A 16,170-nucleotide genomic window follows, 5' to 3' on the forward strand; every position below is an offset into this window, starting at 1 on the left:
TATTTGTTTGATCTATAACGGGTGACATATTCTGGTGTCTTACCGCCAGTCTTGGCAATAATCTGCAGGTCCTCGGAAAGAGGACCATCTCCAACAGAGGTGAATGCCAACACTCTGATGTAATACGTCTTGTTAGGAGTTAAGCTCTGAATGGTGATAAAGTTGGCGCTCCGCACCATCTGCTTCTCCCACTGCATAGCACCCATAGACAAGGCCAAGGATGAACACGATTGACATGGAGTAGGCAAGTCTTTAGACAAACGTTGTGAACAAATACCTGGTTCACTGGCAGCGTGTTGTCTGAGGTGTAGTACACCCTGTAACCCACGACCTGCCCGTTGGGTTCCTCTGGCTCATCCCAGTGGATGATTGCCGTTGTGGTGCTCAGCATGCGACCTCTGACCTGCGAGCGAATAGTAAATACTTATCCTACTACCACTAATTAACTAATTTACTGCCTTTGACGGCTATAGATGTCGAAGATCCATTTTAGCTGGGCTGGCAGAGAATGATCTGAAGTGAAGGTACAGGATATGCAAATGTATCATGAAAACCTTTTAAATACAGTGATGACGAGTGCCCTGACTCATGAGTTTGTTTGATTTTTTTGTTGTTGCCATGACTTGCGAGTGATGAGTTACTAGCGAACTTCAGGTTTGCCACAGTTGAAAGTTGAAAACAAAGGGGCAATTTTGGTGAAAATGAAAGATTAATTAACCCTGGAGAACCCACGGGTCAAATTTGGCCCCTATAAATTCTGCTACTCAAATAACAAAGACCTTTTTATTTATTAATTTTTTTTTTTTTACAAATTTAACTTCAAAAGTCCAGAGTGCCACTTCTGACCCCTGCATGGGGCCATCTAGTGGATGAATATTGCACTTACATGAGCCAGAGTGGTGATGGTCATGAAGATGGCTAAAATGCAAAAAATAAAACAAAAAATATATATTGTTCAATGTAGCTGTGTATTTGATTGATTATTTTCTTAAATTCTATAGTTTACTGACAGTTTTTGCTATTCAGATTTTTCGAAATGATACCCCTAAATCCCAAAGGGTCAAATTTCGCCCTAATTCTAAATTAGGGAATAAATTGAAAAAAACATTGAAAAAACATATATTTTGGTGTTCAGTGAACTTATAGCAGTCATTTAATGAATAATTCCTAATTTTCCAAAGAAGAAAAGGGTTCTTGGGTTCTCCAGTGTTAAAATAATGTGGCATGGAAACTTTATAGACAAATTTATGGCTGCAGACAATAAAGCCTTTTTCACACTGCACTTACTCATTATGACACAGTTGCGCGGCAATGCCAATGACCCGTCTAGCATGCCCATATTTGGATATGTGGACGTAGAAGCCTTACCAGAAAGTAAGAACAGAGATTTGGCCACTGGTTCGACAAGATGTATCTTTTATTGTTGCAAAAGGAAGCGCTGACTTGACAATGGCTCGGCAGGAACTTGGATAGTTTCATTAGTTGTAAATAAGACCGCCAAAATAACACTAATGACTCTGCTAGCTCCTCTCCAATTGGAGGCGCTTGTCTGACGTTATGACACCGCTGCTCTTGAATAGAACATTTTCCAATTCGAGGTGCCTTGCAGCCGTGGCAGAAGTCCTTTTTCCACACCGAGCCACCCAGCAACGTTCCATTCCGTGGTCCCTGCCCCCTCACCACATACACAATGAATGGGTTTGATGACAATGCCTTGCTAAATGCAGTGTGAAAAGGGCTTAAAGTATCCCACTGGCAATCCTCTAGTTGTTCAAGAATGTGAATCAAATATATTAAATCAGATTTCAACACCAATGTCGTCTTATTCGTTAATGACAACTATCCTTTTATCATATTTGAAGGAATAAATAAAATTTTGGACCCAAGTTAAGATCTTAAGGACTGTTACAAGTACATACATTTTGACAAACAACTGTGCACAAGAGAATCTCCATAGTGAAAAGATGAATAAAAATACAACCCTGTTTGACATAAGATTATATTTTTGAATACAAGCCAAGATGCACACTTATTATTGCTAATAATTATGATACATTTATGACGGTGGCCTTCACTTTGAATGTTCAACGTGTTGCAATTACTTGTCGGGGAGGTGAGGAGGGCGCCTGCTCTGCCGTGCGAGCCTCCACCACTTCGCTGGAGGGACCCTGGCCGATGGTGTTAACAGCTGCCACGCGGAAGTCATAATGAGAGTAAGGGCTCAGGCCACCCACACTGTAGCGAGTGGTGGCGATGCCATCAATCTCTTTATAGGGGTCCTCGGAGCCTTTGGAACGGTGCTGCAGCGAGAGAGAGAGAGAGAGAGAGAGAGAGAGAGAGAGAGAGAGAAAAAGAGAGAGATAGAGAGAGAGAGAGAGAGAGAGAGAGAGAGAGAGAGAGAGAGAGAGAGAGAGAGAGAGAGGGCATCAAGATATAAGACACAATAACACGCGGGCATTAAACCAACACATGCTATGATTTATGACCCGAAATGAGGGATGATCTGTGGACAGAGCGTTTGGTCACACAACATTACACAAATAAATGCCAGCAGGGGGATACTGTTTTTTTTTTTTTTACAGTGTATTATCGTGTTTCCTTTTCATATACATATTCAGCTTTGCTTAAGCCAATCGATGCAGTAACAACCTGCACATGTTGGTGTGTTTGTGTGACTGTCACTTACTTGTATGACATAATAGGAGACAGGTTCAGGGTTGCCAGAATCCCAGGTGAGAGTGATGCTTGTTGCAGTTCGTTCAGTCACCACGGGTGTGCCAGGAGCCTTTGGGAGAGCTGAAGGAATTACAGCGTTAATGCTCATTGCCCCTTGAAAACGGATCATTGAAAGAGAATACACCAATGTGCATACAATCAGTATGAATAATGAAAATAATAAAAAATAAATGCATCAATTTTAACCCCTAAAAATATGGTTGATGTTTTAAATAATTATTACATTCAAAATAATAGTATATTAATAAAATATAATTTTCTTCATTGTATTATTATTATTTTTTATTATTATTATGAACTTTCTTTGCTCATTGACTGGGACGATGTGGCACAAAAAACATTACTGGTAGAAGTATCACTGAATTAAACATTCAAACTGTGTATAATTTTATAGTGGTGCAATCTATTTTTAAAAATCCAGTACATTTGTTAAGTAGAATTCAGTTTAGGGATCGATATCATTATTGGGCTGATACCTGAGCTCATTTCAAGGTATCAATACTCATGTTGGTGGCCGATACTGGCTGTTTTATGGTCAGGGTCTAGTAATTAAGAATTCGGTGAATAGAAAATTCTAATTAGTTTTATGCAATTTTAAGGGCAAATGCTATATTGGGATAGACTGTATAAGGCTTTTTGTAAAATTATCTGTAATTTTAATTTTTTAATTTTTTTTTATTTAATGTATCAAAAGTACTAGTGGTATCAGTACTTGGCATATAGTATCCGTGGCTACTCAAATGTTAAGTACTCGTAATAGTATCGGTCCCAAAAAATTGTGGTATCGAAAATCCGTAATTCAGTTATATTTACCTTTGACGTACACAACATTCACTTTTACTCATATCTTTATGTGTAATACATTTCATTTGAATCTTTATTTAAGTGCAGTTTTTCCTTTAACCTTCAACTCAAGTTTATTTTCACGCCGTTCGTCATGTAATAGAGTATTTGCATATTTCGGCATATTTCACAACTACCTTTTAATGTTGGTCATCACGGTGGTATTTGGAGAGCCAAATATTTTTTTTTGAGGTGGTCCTTGTAAAATGTTTGAGAACTATTGGGCTAGGAGAAATCAAACAGGTCTAATAATGCATTTGGGGTCCATTTCGGCTCAAGTTAAAATCATCATACCCTATAAAATGCTAACTAAAACAAGTGGAGACCATTTTTATTCCTCATTTCGCTCATTAGTGAAATCGAATCTTACTTTCAAGTACCATTCAAATATTTCTCATGGATTTACTTTACTTGAGGCTTGTGTTTTCGATGGAAAGGTATTGTTTAGGTTGGCAGAAGAGGAAATGAAAATTGGGAATGAAAGACGTCTAAGAATATCAACTCCATTCTTACTCGCTTAAGCTCTCTCTGCTCAACCAGAAGCTTCCTTTCATTCCATTTCTTGCTAAACTCACCTTTCACAATAATCTGCGCCACAGCCTCAATAACGCCGAGTGTTGACATGGCAACACAGGTGTAATTGTTGGACTGGCGCACATCCGTCAGTTCCAGGACATTACGACCGATGGGCATATCATCCTCGGGGGTCAGGTCCTCCGCACCCAGCATCCACTTGACATAGGGCATCGGCGAGCCCACTGCCACGCAGGTGATGTTGACGTTGCCCCCTGGCATGATCTCACTGTCCGCTGGAGGAATAGAGAAGCGAGGGGGGACGCGACGCACTGGACCGCGGAGCAATAAAAGCAGAAAGGCAGGAAAGGAAGTGCCATTAGACATTTATGAGCGTGTTGTTGAGTAAAGTGCAGCACAATAGGGATCTGCGCATGTGTTTTCAGAGTGCCACGTGCTTTCAAATGAAATTTCGTGGCAATCAGAAAAGACAGCAAACATTCCAACAGGAAGGTAAGTCACCACTTGGGCGCATGTGATATGGAAATGTTTTATTCATGGTGTTAGCACTGGGAAATAAATATTTTATGCATGAAAATCCAAATGATACCCACAAAAAAACAAAAACAAAGCACAGCAAAACGCACGTACACTCAAGGAAAAAGAAAACAAAACTGCACAGCACATAAACCAGGCTGAAAACACCAACACAAATGGTATCTTAATCGACCAAATGAAACACTCAATACTGAGATTCAATAGAGTCACATTGTCTTCACGGTACCAACCTTCTCGGAGCTCTGCCGAGGGAGTAAGGACAGAGCGGGGGCGGCGAGTGGAAGAGGAGGAGGAGGGGGGGTAAAGAGAGGAAAATGGCCGATATCAGAGAAGAGACAGGGAGAGAAAACACGTTAGACAGAGGAGCGTGGCAACAGACGAGAGGGGAAGCAGGAAAAAAATGAAGCTGTGGAGGGCCAGTGTGTCGGTGAAAGCCCGTCACAGCCCGTCAAACACTCACTTGAATTTGCCACAATATTTTTGTGAGCCTGCAAGTACTAGACACACATCCCTGACTCTCTTGTTTGTGCATATATCGTAGATATATCTGTTAGTTTATGACATTAATGGGTTTGAAATTGTACATCTTGTTATGTGTGTGTGGTTCTAATTCCCCGGGGTAAGCAACAATCAGGCTCTTTAAAGGTTGCCTTTTTTTTTTTAGTTGGTTGGGGTGGCAACAGAGCAAAAGGCCTCCGGATTAAAAATGTCTTCAAGACTAACATTGGTCGGGCGTGTGTGAGAACGCGTGCTCTTAAAGTGCCCAAAGAGGTAAGGCGCCTGTCAGATTTTGGCGAGAGACACGAAAAGTCTTAACCAGACGATGATTTGTTTTCTCTCGGAGGTCTAAAGGCTAAGAAGGGAGGGCAGAGAGATTAATAGCCTCAGTAAAAACACTCAGGCCTGCGTTAACTGTGTGGAAAGACGACCCTTGTTTTGGAAGCCTTCTCTTTAATGGCTTGGAAGTGAAATAAGTGAAATGATATTGCGCTGTGTATAATATTGTACAATAAAATGTGTAATCTGATTAACACGCATTCCTGGAAATAACATAAAAAAACGATACTTCCATGTAAATAATCCATACAGTGTAGGTTGCAGAATTTTCGGATTTGAGTCAGAAAAGATCATAGCATATTGAGCGTGTATGTGTATTAGTGTGACGTATGAAGGTGGAGAGTGCACATGTATCTAAGCATGACACCTAGAAGCGTTTGCATGTGTGTGGATGGGCATGTTTAGCTAGCTAATGACCATCAAATTTAACTGTTAAGCAGTCAGTCAATAAATCAGCCAGGCTTTGTATCAATGTCTTTGTTACTTCGCTGTTGGCCTCTCACACCGTCACAGTCTCTTTGACTGCCAAAAACGTTAAATAACGTTTAGTAAAATCCTATGGAGGAGTGCCAAAGACGTTAAAAGACGTTTTTTCCAAAACAGAGGTGAAACTAACCATTTTCTATTGTTGATTACTGAAAAACGGAATAAGGTAGAAACAAACTTTTTGTTTCTGATGAAAGATGAGAGTCCAATCTTTCATTTGGTAGTATGTGTGTTTCCATAGTCCCTACACATAATTTTCTGTGGACCTTGAAAGATCAGTCAAAAATGCTTAAATCGGCTGGCACCCACGGCATCCCTTTTCTCAAAACGTCTGGCAGTCAAAGAGTTAGTCAGTTTGGACACTTGGACGCAGGACCGGAGGTGACAGGTTTGTTTAGCACTAACTAGCTGGTACGACACATTGCAGGTGGATTTACTGGACGCAAAAGAAAAAAAAACTGACAAAAAAAACCTCACTGTGGTTATATCTTGGCCAGGGTACGATGATAAATCCAGGAAATTGAAGTAAGCTATTTTAAATTAAAAAGAAAAACCTTTCCATACATTAACATTGTATCACTGCGCTGTTGTTCACTTCGGTTCAATACATAGCTATATTTTCAAATAAGTGAATAAATGAGGCTTTGTAAAACACTTTGGACACTGTATGGTGTATAGATAAAGTGCTACATAAGTGCACTTGATTTACCATTTTGAGTTTTAATTTTTGGTTGAATATTTCTTCATGTCACAGACATATATATCTTCTGTCGGGCTCACGTCCATCCCAAATCCCTCGATCTTTCTTCAAACTACTCCAAATGATGGTGGCAGATGAGCCAATCACTCAACAAATCCTCCAACAATAACAACCATATTGGTTGTTTTACCATGCACCAAAATACGACCAAGTGTTACATATTGTAGTTTAGCAACCTCTATCGGCCATGTTAAATAGCAAAAAAATACAAAACTGAGACTCGAACCCGGATCGTCTGGTCGAAAGACTAACGACTATATTACTGATCTATCAGTCCAGTAATGAGCTTAGAGTTTATTTTTAGTGTTGACAACTTGACATGTATGTCAATCCGCCGTCACGGACTAATGGTTGGGGTTAAGATGAGGCTTTCAGTGATGTTGTACGGTAAACATTACGTCTTTACATGGGACACTAATGGTTGAGATTAGGAAAAGGCACAGTGAAGTTGTAGACAACTTGTAGTCAACACGAAAACAATCACTGGACAAACAGCTCCGTCAGATAAACACTCGTCTTCCGACCAGACGGGACCGGGTTCGAGTCTCACTTTAGTATTTTTGGTCGTAATTTGACACCTTTTCAAAACGACCTATGTGGTCATATTTATTGAAAACTGTCTTCAATCATTCTGTCAAAGGTAAAGTAAGATTGGAGTTTTTGCTCAAGTAGGGACCTGCCTGGTCTCCTTAATATATAAGAAGTGTTTTTCTTTACATGCTCTATATGAAAGTGCCATTATATTAGCATTTTGGTACTTTATAGATAATACACACATTTATACAATTTTCAAATTGGTACTTCAGTGCCCTTCAAGTTCTCCTCTTACCTCGGACGTAGAGGTTGGCTGGTGTGGAATAGCGAGTTCCGTCGCTGTTGGTGGCAACACACTCATACTTGCCCTGGTCTGACTCTTCGCTCATTTCAATCTGCAGCGCACCTGGATGCCGGAATGAGGAAATGAAAATATACAGAGAGGAGGACAGAAACATTGAATGAACAGTCAGTAAACACATCATAATCTCATACAGAACATTTATTATTATAAAGGACAAATGAGTTTGAGTATCAGCAAAAAGTGAACTCGGTGGAGACGAGGGCTAAAAAAAAAGAGCCCGTTAAAGGGGGACACATTTCTGTCACTGTCTGCAAAAATCTCCTCAAAACAAAGGTCAGCATCCTGATTTAGAAATGGGAGGGAAACAAAAAGTCCATAAGAGGGAATATGGTTCTTCATGCAAGACAGAAATAAATAAGCCAACAATCAACATGTTGAGAAATCCAGTCACAAATAGCCTTTTGAAAACGGTCTGAAAATTGAGTTGCAGTTACATCACTTTTCAAAAGCATTGCCATGGCAATAACACAACCCTGACTTTTTTCGGATCCACCAATGGGATCAGGAGTGTGATGTCATTAAATACACACCCAATAAAAGAGGTAAATAAATCAACTGACCTTTGTTAAGGCCAACAGATAAAAAAAATAAAAAATAAAACGACATACGCAAAGCCTTTGGAAGGGGGCCGATGCTTTCTCACTCCCTGAAAATAGAAAAACTGTCAAAAAAGTCAACCCGAGGTTTTTATTTTGATGGTATTGGAAGGCAAAAAAGCGCCCATAAAAACTTTATCAAAAAAGTGGTTGTTTGGGGCTTTTTTATCAGTAATGAGAGAGAAGAGAGAAAGCAATGGTTGGGGGGAAAAAAACAAACGCATGAAGAAACGTGTGTATGTGTTTGTGTGTGTGTGTGTGTGCGAGCACACTAATGTCTGAAAGTGTGTCTTTGCCATCTGGACCTTTTGGGTTGAGCGAATAACAGCTGGGAGGGAAAACAAAACTGGGACGTTTGATTGGGTAAATATAGACAAGGTAGAACGAAAGGGGGCGGGGTCAAGCTTAGGGCAAGACCCCCCCCACCAAAAAAAAGAGAAATAAATCAGGTCACCCCCCCAAAAAAAAGACCACGAAAACATGATCATTGTCACCTAAAACACACCATGCTTTAGATTGACGTACGGTCAATGTTAGACGCTAATTGATATTAAAGTGATGGGTACAAAAGAGGGATCACTAGATGATGATTAAGGAAGCAATGGAATTATGTTAACGAGTGTGGGGCTGACATGGCAAAATGAACAGATGACCAGATAATGAAAAGATGAGAGGAGGGAAGGTGATTAAAAGTCATAGTATAATGAATTGCTCGCTCAATTCCAATCCCCCCCTCCTCTTGCTCCTCTTCCCACTGCAGATGCGAAGCAGCCGGATGAGCGGTCGGTTACCGCTACGGCAACACACATGCACTCATCCTCAGCTGCTTCCTACACTGGTGCAAGGGGAAGCAGAGGGTTGGAATGGAATCAGGCCACTGTGTCACGTTGCTCCTCCCAGCAGTCTTACCTCGTATGGGCGTGCCACCTGAGTGGGCAATGAATGCACGAGATTAGAGAGGGAGAAGAAGAAGAAAATGTTAGTGCCACAGAAAGGGGAAAGGGGCAAGGGAGGGGATACTGACAGAACTGGGGGTGTAACTTGGAAAGAAGAACCAAATTAGAGAGAAAACTAAGAAAGAGCTGAAAATTTTAAACTCAAGACAGAATAAGCTTAAAGAGACAGATTGTAGAAAGACAGAGTGACAGAGCTATAAGGAGATGGGTTATTGAGTGGACTTCATTGATTTTCAGCAAGGGAGTAGAGATGGCTGCACTCAGTCTCTAAGACTCTGAATACATTTTGTGTTCAGTATTAGTAGGGATGTAACGATAACGGCAATATCGTGATATCGAGATATTAAAATTGCCACAATATCGTCGTCGTCGTGTCACAATAATAAAAGCAGCAAAAAGGCAATGTTGCATTTCATTTGTGCAGCTTTAGCGCCCTCTTGTGGTTAGTTTATTAGTGCAGTTTAATTTTAATTAGGCATGTTTTGGTCACAGCGGTAGTTATCACTTCTATAAATCAGTCATAGCAGCAAATATTTTTCAACATTACTTTTGGCCTGCGTCAGCAGAACATGACATGGCCAAGCCTATATCGTGTGGTTTTATACAGTATTGTGAGCTTTTTTTTTATATTGTCAACCTTCCCACAATATCGTGGATTCGTGATATTTATCGGATCGTGATGTTTGGATATCGTTACATCCCTCGCATTAAGCTACACGTGGATTAAAATCAGTGCTACGTTGAGTAAATGTGTCCTTTTTCATTGTTTTTTTTTTTGTGGGAAAAAATATGTACCATCGGGCAAATTATGTTTTCGGAGTGACCACAAAAGGTTTTGACATGTCAAGCTGATGCTCCACGGAATCAGAGCGCAAGCTTGCAGAACAGAATTCACTGCAGCCAGTTTAGACAAGTGAAATAAATTAGAAAAAAAAAAAAATATTTTAATTAAGATTTCAAAACTTGCTAAATTTGTTGCTAGTTGATGGATGTTCTGTGTTAAATTTAGCCCCAAAAAGCAAATACATTTTAAATTAATCAATCATATAAAACTGTGTGAATATTTACAATGCCCCATCTAAGAAACTTGGGGCGCTAATTAGCAAACCGTCAGGCTCCCTGTTTTGTCTCTCTCTGTTGGTCATTGTTATTTTTCATGTTTCATGGACAGGTTGTGACTATGGTGACAAATCCCTTGTGTGTTTTTGGCCAATAATGATGCCTATGATTCTGATTCTCAAACGACAACAGTGAGTCTACTGGTATAAGTAGCTATGCTGTACGCTACCCTGATTTCATATGTTTCTTTTTCACAACATGGTACCTTCTCCTCATTGGCCAGGACTTGAAGATACTGCTCATTAATCAGACCGCATCGATGACGTGATTTGTCAGCTTAAAATTATTTGCGGATACATGGCTTGAAATGACAAAAAAAACCTTGTATGCTAACATTAGCTTACCCTGTCACTATGCTTTAGCTCTAAATGGTGGATATTATGCTCCACAGTCTCGATTTATTGCTGCTCTCAGTCTCAAATAAAATTTTTCTCCTTACATGGCCAACTGCCACATCACAAGAAGTAAAAAAAAAAACGGTGTTTGTTAGCATGTCGTCTTTTCAATGTCCTGGTTTTCAGTTTGCCGCCATACTATTTCTAATCGGAAAACTGACACTCGAAACAACGGATGAAGCGTTGAGCTTGTACTACGGTATAGGAAAGAGGCAAGAGGCAATTGACTTACAGTAACTAAAGCCCTGTTTCGACCAAGCATCGCTGTTTTTTTTTTTTTTTTTTAAAGTATGTATGCTAGCAAGACTACATTTTCTTTGACAAAAATTGTAGAGCCTACCAGTTGCAGTGCTTTAGTGCCGTACACACTACAAGTCTGTGTGATGGCTGTCAGAAAATAGAAAGAAGGTACTATTTAAAAAATAATAATACAGTCAATCCCACTTTGCCTCTTGGAATGATTTAATTGGCATGGCATCACATGGCACAAGAAAGCATATGCTCAGCTACCACTGCACTTAATGGCTTTCATTAGATTGTTTTATATTGGCCTAGAAATGTGTTTTTATTACTAATGTTCAATGTAAATATGACTTTTGCACTGTGTTAACATATGTTGATGACTGAATTACGGCATGTTCAAACCTATACTTTAAAAACGGGCTTATGTCAATGCTAAACAAAACTCAAAGGACCTCCTTATGTCCCACCCTAGTAGTGGTGGAAGCAACTACAACAATTTGGGCTATACAGTTGGCTGTAAAACACGGTAAAGCAGATCAAGTTTTATCAATCTTTTTGCGGAAAAGTGGCTCAACAACTATTTTTTTTGTAGATCACTTCAAATTGAGAATTCAAAAAGCAGTGGCAGTTCTAAAACACATCAAAGTAGGATGTATTGTAAGTATCCTTGAACCCACATAATTCTGAGAATTGGATGGTAGCGCTGACATATTAACTAATATATATATACTGTATATATATATATATATATATATATATATATATATATATATATATATATATATATATATAGGCCAGGGGGATTTTTTTTCTTTACCTATTGAATTTTGCACTGGTATAGAAAACCAGTGGTAACAAGGTTAGCTATATACAGGTTACACTGTACAGTTACTGTCTAGAAGTCTGAAATTGAGTAGCCATTGATTTTCTTACAGTGGCTCCGTTCAAGGCCTACCCAACAGACATCTAAAGTTGATGACTTATTGACTGGTAACTCTATAAGGTGGAGCGAAGGGAAAGTAAGTAGGTGAGTGAATGACAGAGTGAGTGAGGGAAGGAATAATTAAATAAGTGAAGGATTGGAAAAAGTAAATTGGCAAGTGTGAGGAGAGAGTTTTTATAATTCCCTGGGTGTGGAAAGGCTGCAGGTGCACGGGTGAAGGTGAGGCCAACTACATGTATGTCTAGGGCGACAACAATATGTATGTATGTATGTATGTTACAGCTATGAATGCACATTAATGTGTGTCTATGCATATCACTTAGTGTATTCTGTGTTTCATTTCTATGCTTGTCTGTGCCCAGTGTAGCAGTTAGTACGGTGCATGCCATGCGTTTTAATAACGCCTTAATGTTGTAAAGGTGAGCAGCAGTAGGAAGAGCAGCAACATTAGTGAAAGGTATAAAGAAGAGTGGACAGTGAGGGTGTGGACCTCGGGACAAAAGCACTTACCAAAGGACTCTGTGGTTAAAAAGATACAAAGAGAAAAGAAACAGCATAGACATGGCATTACAATCGGTCCATTGATGACACACCTTGACAAACACTGGAACTCCCGTCCCCAAAAGTCAAATAGAAAAGTCTATGTATTATCTATGACATGAAACATTATGCTTATTTATGAATTAATTAAAAAGATAGAGAAATCTGCCAAATATGTTTTATTCACGTAGCTTTCCAATTATTTAAAAAATTACATTTGATCATTTTGTACAATAAAAGTTATAAGGGGACACTGAGCAAGGACGTTGGGTTGAGCCAGCTAGTTAAACAAGCAGGTATAGAAGCAAAGAGGTTGTTTTTTTTTTAAATTCACAAAGAAGCAAAAAGTTGGGAGACAGATCACAAGAGAGGGTTTTGTGTCCAGTTGATCCCTGGAAGTAAGTAGCAGGAAGGGACTGAGAAGACTTATTGAGGGTTAACACACTACTGTGGCTATTAATTGTGAGGCCATTTTTGTTTTTGAATTCCACAAATTATCACAATAACTTCACTCTGATTTCCTCTGAACAAAGGACAAAGAGTTATTTTATCAATTTGATTAGTCACAGCAGTGAGGTTGCTTGTAAGAGGCAATTCCCTTAAAACACGCCACCATTACTTGGGTTAATATTTTGAAGTTTGTCAAAAGAATAAATTGCACTGACAAACCTTATAGCATACGTTAGTCAAATAAACCGCCTCGTAATGGTGATTTGCGCAGGAAGGCCTCAGAGTGTTTGGAGCAAAGCGGAGAAAGTTGGGAGTTTTCTCTTTAAAAGTCCAAGGCAACTCATAGCAGCGGCGGCGGCAGCAGCAGCAGAGAGGGACAGCAGAAGAACACGGCCAGTAATCACGCCAGGAAGTGTATAAAACAGCAATCGGGGCAAGGTTCACAAAAGGCCAACAGAAATATAAACAGGATTGGGGAATATCGAAGCTCTTGAGGTGGAACTAAATGTGGGATTTAAGGAAGGGACAAGAGCTACAGGACTCAGTCATTGGTTACCTGAGCGCAGCTGCTTGATTCGTCCATTGTTATTGGATGTGTTGACTGGCAGGAAATCCTTGAACCAAGTAATTTCTGGGTCAGGGTTTCCGCTCGCTGCGCAGAGCATGGTGGCGGTCCGAGAGCGTTCTACCACTTTCAGCTGGGGACCCATATCAATGGTGGGGAACCCCGAAGGCAGCTGGTCCTCTGTTAGGATTAGAGACAAGTGTCAGAACAGAGGTGCGTAGTGTTTCACCTGTTTATATAAGCCCGCAGAGCGTCCACATGTATTAGGATTAAAAAAAGCATTGCATCACATGCCGGATAAAGCAGGATCAAATGTAGATGGAGATATTATGGCCTTCATCCTTAGGGAAATTTCACACACAGTTGTGTGGGGGATTGTCCTCACATGATGACATCATATTGTTATGCTTGCTCTTACATTTATTACAGCTCAATGAGGTATTCCCTTAATTACCAGCATTCCCATGGTTTGTAATTCAAACTAATGGATAGCAGAGTAGCACTGGGGCACACATTCTCAAAAGAAGGAAAAAGAGAGTATGTACTGTAGTGGTATTTTTTTTTTTTATCAGTCCATCAAGTAAGATACTGTATGGTGCGGTTAAAACAAACAAAATATTCAGATCATGACATTATAGCATATAAAGATTACAGTACTTTTGAATAATAATAATAACAATAATGACATTAGTACAGTTTTTCTTAATACTCAATGTATAGTGCTGAAGGTTTCATAGCAAGGTAACATGCTAAATAGGTCTAAATAGGGGACATTCAGTACAGCCTCAGGCACTCCACATTATGCACAGCTAAGACTTTCAAAAGAAAAAGTCGTTTTGCCGTCATGCTCTCTTGGGTGTGTTATTGTTCCAGTTATCCAAGTTCATTTTTTAAAACTCAAAATGTCAAATTATCCCATAAATTATTACATCAACTACTCTATGGATTTTGTGTGCGTGTGTAGTTTTTTTTTAATGGCGTCTTACGGAATCCTAAGACATTTGATATATGGGACAACCCATCATACATCATTCTATAATGATGAATCAACTTTTCTGAGTAATCATTGTAATAAAAAAAAAAAGATTAGATTCGATTAGTCAAAGGCAGGTGTAGTATATGTATGGAGCATAGCTAAACTATGCTAAGCTAAGCTATAGCTAGGTTTCCTTTTAAGCCAATTATTCTTTTGTTCCGTAACACTTTTTGTTCAACGCTCACTTTAAAAAGTAGAAATGTCAGTCAAGTGGACATTCTCAAGTTGCTAAAGTTTAAAGTTAATTGTTCAACAATACAGTCAACAGCAGCGCTAATGAAACCAACGTGTAATCTATCTATAAGGAAAAAAAAACGTAAAAAAAAAGACGAAAGAGACATATTTTGGCCTGTGTTTTATGCAAATAAAGTGTGGATGGATCATCATGTATCTAATATATCCCCTGGTGGGTTACATTAAGTAAACAGACTGATGAGTCATCCATGACAAAAACAGACAAGGAAAAAGACTTTGTGGTCCTGTGTGTGTTCGATCTTAACTTTGCCACCCCAACCTCCTCCTCATATAAAAGAAGAAGAAAAAAAATCCAGTATCCCTTGTGATCACTTTCAACCACACCGAGCCTCATTAACGGGAAATTCTAGCACTGAACCTCGCCAAGGAGATGCTAATTTTGGTACTAACCCATCGAACTGCAGCCAGCGGGTCGTGAGACAGAAGCTTTGAAAGCACATATGTGTGTGGCCTTTTAACGGCTCCGGTTTCAATCAATCATAACAGCGACAAGTGGAAACATGGACATCATAAACCAAAGCGAACAAGATGAGGTGTTTGGGTGATGGCCAGCACGGGCGAGCGAGTGGGTGGATAGAAAACAGCTGCATTTGCACCAAAATAATCAAATAAAAAATGAAATTGAATAGCGAGACAAAGGAAGGAAATCAGGGCCAAAAAAAGAAAGTAGGAAATAACAGACAGACACGAAGGGAGAAGAAGCACAAGGGAGGGAAGGCGGCATAACAATCGTGATTCTCCTCGCTTTCATTATGCAAACACTTACTTCAAAGAAAGCCCGTCATCGGCAGCTATAATGCATTCTATTTCATCTACCTGGGGTGGGACACTGTGCTGAATGGCAAGGATGCATGCTTAGAAAAAAAGATGCTCCCTGTCACAATCATGTGTTGCTGTAGGTAGCTACAAAAAACACACTTGTTTGGACAAAAAGGTTTCATTAATTTGAACGTCAACAAGTGTGACATTATAAAGCAATGTGACTATTTGACCTCATTTTGAATACAGAAATACAAGGTTTTGAGAATGTTCTATTCATAATGCTGATTTCATTCAGCAAAAATAATAGTTTAGTGGCAGTAAATTTCTGTCCTTACTTGTGACGTGACGGTTCGGTTAATCTCGATACCTCTGTAGGTCTGACAACTGTTTTTGACACATTTTTGGTGCGGAATCCAAAAATGTTCTAAATTTTTCTCTATTACGTCAAGTTTTTGAGCTATAGGATCCCCATTTTCTTGAAAAAAAAATCTGAAATAAAGGTGTACACTATGTATGTAAACAAAACACTAAGATGGAATTGTTACAAGCTTTGAAAACCAAAAAAAACTAAAAACTAAATAAAATGATCTAGAACTCACAGTGGTATAACTACGGTTACCAGGTTGAGAAAAGACAGCACTAATCCTTTTAATTTCTACTATGCTGGCTTTCCATTATT

The 16,170-nt window shown here is 39.3% G+C and overlaps 1 protein-coding gene across 21 annotated transcripts in view; it reads right to left on the reverse strand.

Moving 5' to 3' along the window:
* Positions 1–16,170, reverse strand: part of LOC144055777 (receptor-type tyrosine-protein phosphatase delta-like) — a 209,188-nt gene that overhangs the window by 42,189 nt on the left and 150,829 nt on the right. For 8 of the 21 annotated variants that reach the window (XM_077572074.1, XM_077572072.1, XM_077572071.1 and 5 more), the window contains 10 exons: positions 13,430–13,618; positions 12,394–12,402; positions 9,137–9,154; positions 7,563–7,673; positions 4,881–4,892; positions 4,155–4,424; positions 2,687–2,796; positions 2,103–2,300; positions 278–403; positions 44–191 (listed from right to left, as the gene is read on the reverse strand). In XM_077572074.1, the coding sequence (XP_077428200.1) occupies positions 44–191; positions 278–403; positions 2,103–2,300; positions 2,687–2,796; positions 4,155–4,424; positions 4,881–4,892; positions 7,563–7,673; positions 9,137–9,154; positions 12,394–12,402; positions 13,430–13,618 (1,191 nt within the window). The remainder of the gene's footprint in view (positions 1–43; positions 192–277; positions 404–2,102; positions 2,301–2,686; positions 2,797–4,154; positions 4,425–4,880; positions 4,893–7,562; positions 7,674–9,136; positions 9,155–12,393; positions 12,403–13,429; positions 13,619–16,170) is intronic. The other 13 variants (XM_077572075.1, XM_077572082.1, XM_077572065.1 and 10 more) reach the window with 5 other exon arrangements.

The sequence above is a fragment of the Vanacampus margaritifer genome, chromosome 7 (assembly GCF_051991255.1).
Source record: "Vanacampus margaritifer isolate UIUO_Vmar chromosome 7, RoL_Vmar_1.0, whole genome shotgun sequence".
NCBI classification, from domain to species: Eukaryota; Metazoa; Chordata; class Actinopteri; order Syngnathiformes; family Syngnathidae; genus Vanacampus; species Vanacampus margaritifer.